Below are 1,310 nucleotides of genomic sequence, written 5' to 3'. Positions count from 1 at the left end.
GGGAAGGAATGTGAAGGGTGGAAGAGGGGAGATAACTCGATCTAGAAGTGTGTGCTATTCGAGGATACTAGAATTAGGCCCGTTTAGTCCTTTCTAAAAACTACTTCTTGTTAATATAATTTGACGTACATAAAATGAAAGAATACAAAATCTCAAAACGTATTTTCAAAAATAATGTTCAAAAATAGAAAGAAACGGAGACATCAAAGAAAAACAATATCATAAGAGAACGAGTAAGTCGGTATGTTTCTCAAGTTGTTGTTGGTGGTGGTGGAGGTGGTCATGGTGATGGTGTGGTCGTGGTGGTGTGGTCGTGGTGGTGTGGTCGTGGTGGTGTGGTCGTGGTGGTGTGGTCGTGATGGTGTGGTCGTGGTGGTGTGGTCGTGGTAGTGTGGTCGTGGTGGTGTGGTCGTGGTGGCGTGGTCGTGGTGGTGTGGTCGTGGTGGTGTGGGTGTGGTAGTGTGGTCGTGGTGGTGTGGTCGTGGTGGTGTGGTCGTGGTGGTGTGGTCGTGGTGGTGTGGTCGTGGTGGTGTGGTCGTGGTGGTGTGGTGGTGTGGTCGTGGTGGTGTGGTCGTGGTGGTGTGGTGGTGTGGTCGTGGTGGTGTGGTCGTGGTGGTGTGGTCGTGGTGGTGTGGGTGTGGTGGTGTGGTCGTGGGGGTGTGGTCGTTGTGGTGTGGTTGTGGTGGTGTGGTCGTGGTGGTGTGGTCGTTGTGGTGTGGTTGTGGTGGTGTGGTCGTGGTGGTGTGGTCGTGGTGGTGTGGTCGTGGTGGTGTGGTCGTGGTGGTGTGGTCGTGGTTATCAATGTTCTTGTTTTTGTCATCATCGCTATCAGAACTGATTTTTTTGTTCGTTGCTGTTGCCGGGTGGTAGTAGTTGTTGTTGGTTGAGTTGAAGTTGCTGTGTTGGTTTTGTAAATTATTACATACATACGTACATACATACATACACGCACGCACACTCGCGTGCACACACGCACGCACGCACGCACGCACGCACACGCACGCACACGCACACACGCACGCACACACGCACGCGCACGCACACACACTCACACACAAACAGACACAAACACACACACACACATCATACACATACATACAGAAATACAGACCGACAGACAGAGACAGACTAATTCAGTTGACTGCATCTTTTGGGGCTTGCGGGCCATCCAATTCACAACCTTTCAAGAAAACCCAGATTTCAAAGGGTGGGGGAAAATATAAGGTTGGCTGAATTCAGTTCTGTTACAGAATTCTCACGAATTAGTGTCCTTCTCTGTTGGGGTGTCACATAAAAAGCTAGACAAATTG

General features: G+C 50.1%; 1 protein-coding gene across 1 annotated transcript; it reads right to left on the bottom strand.

The window, feature by feature from the left end:
* Window positions 1-203: 203 nt before the first annotated feature.
* LOC138954224 (BUD13 homolog) lies at window positions 204-897 on the bottom strand (the record flags this gene model as incomplete). The annotated part of the gene is made up of 1 exon (XM_070326122.1): window positions 204-897. A coding segment is annotated over one exon (694 nt), but the record flags the coding sequence as incomplete, so codon positions are not given.
* Window positions 898-1,310: the final 413 nt, after the last annotated feature.

Source organism: Littorina saxatilis, unplaced genomic scaffold (assembly GCF_037325665.1).
Source record: "Littorina saxatilis isolate snail1 unplaced genomic scaffold, US_GU_Lsax_2.0 scaffold_3225, whole genome shotgun sequence".
Taxonomy (NCBI): domain Eukaryota; kingdom Metazoa; phylum Mollusca; class Gastropoda; order Littorinimorpha; family Littorinidae; genus Littorina; species Littorina saxatilis.
This window is presented reverse-complemented; position numbering and strand designations above follow the sequence as displayed.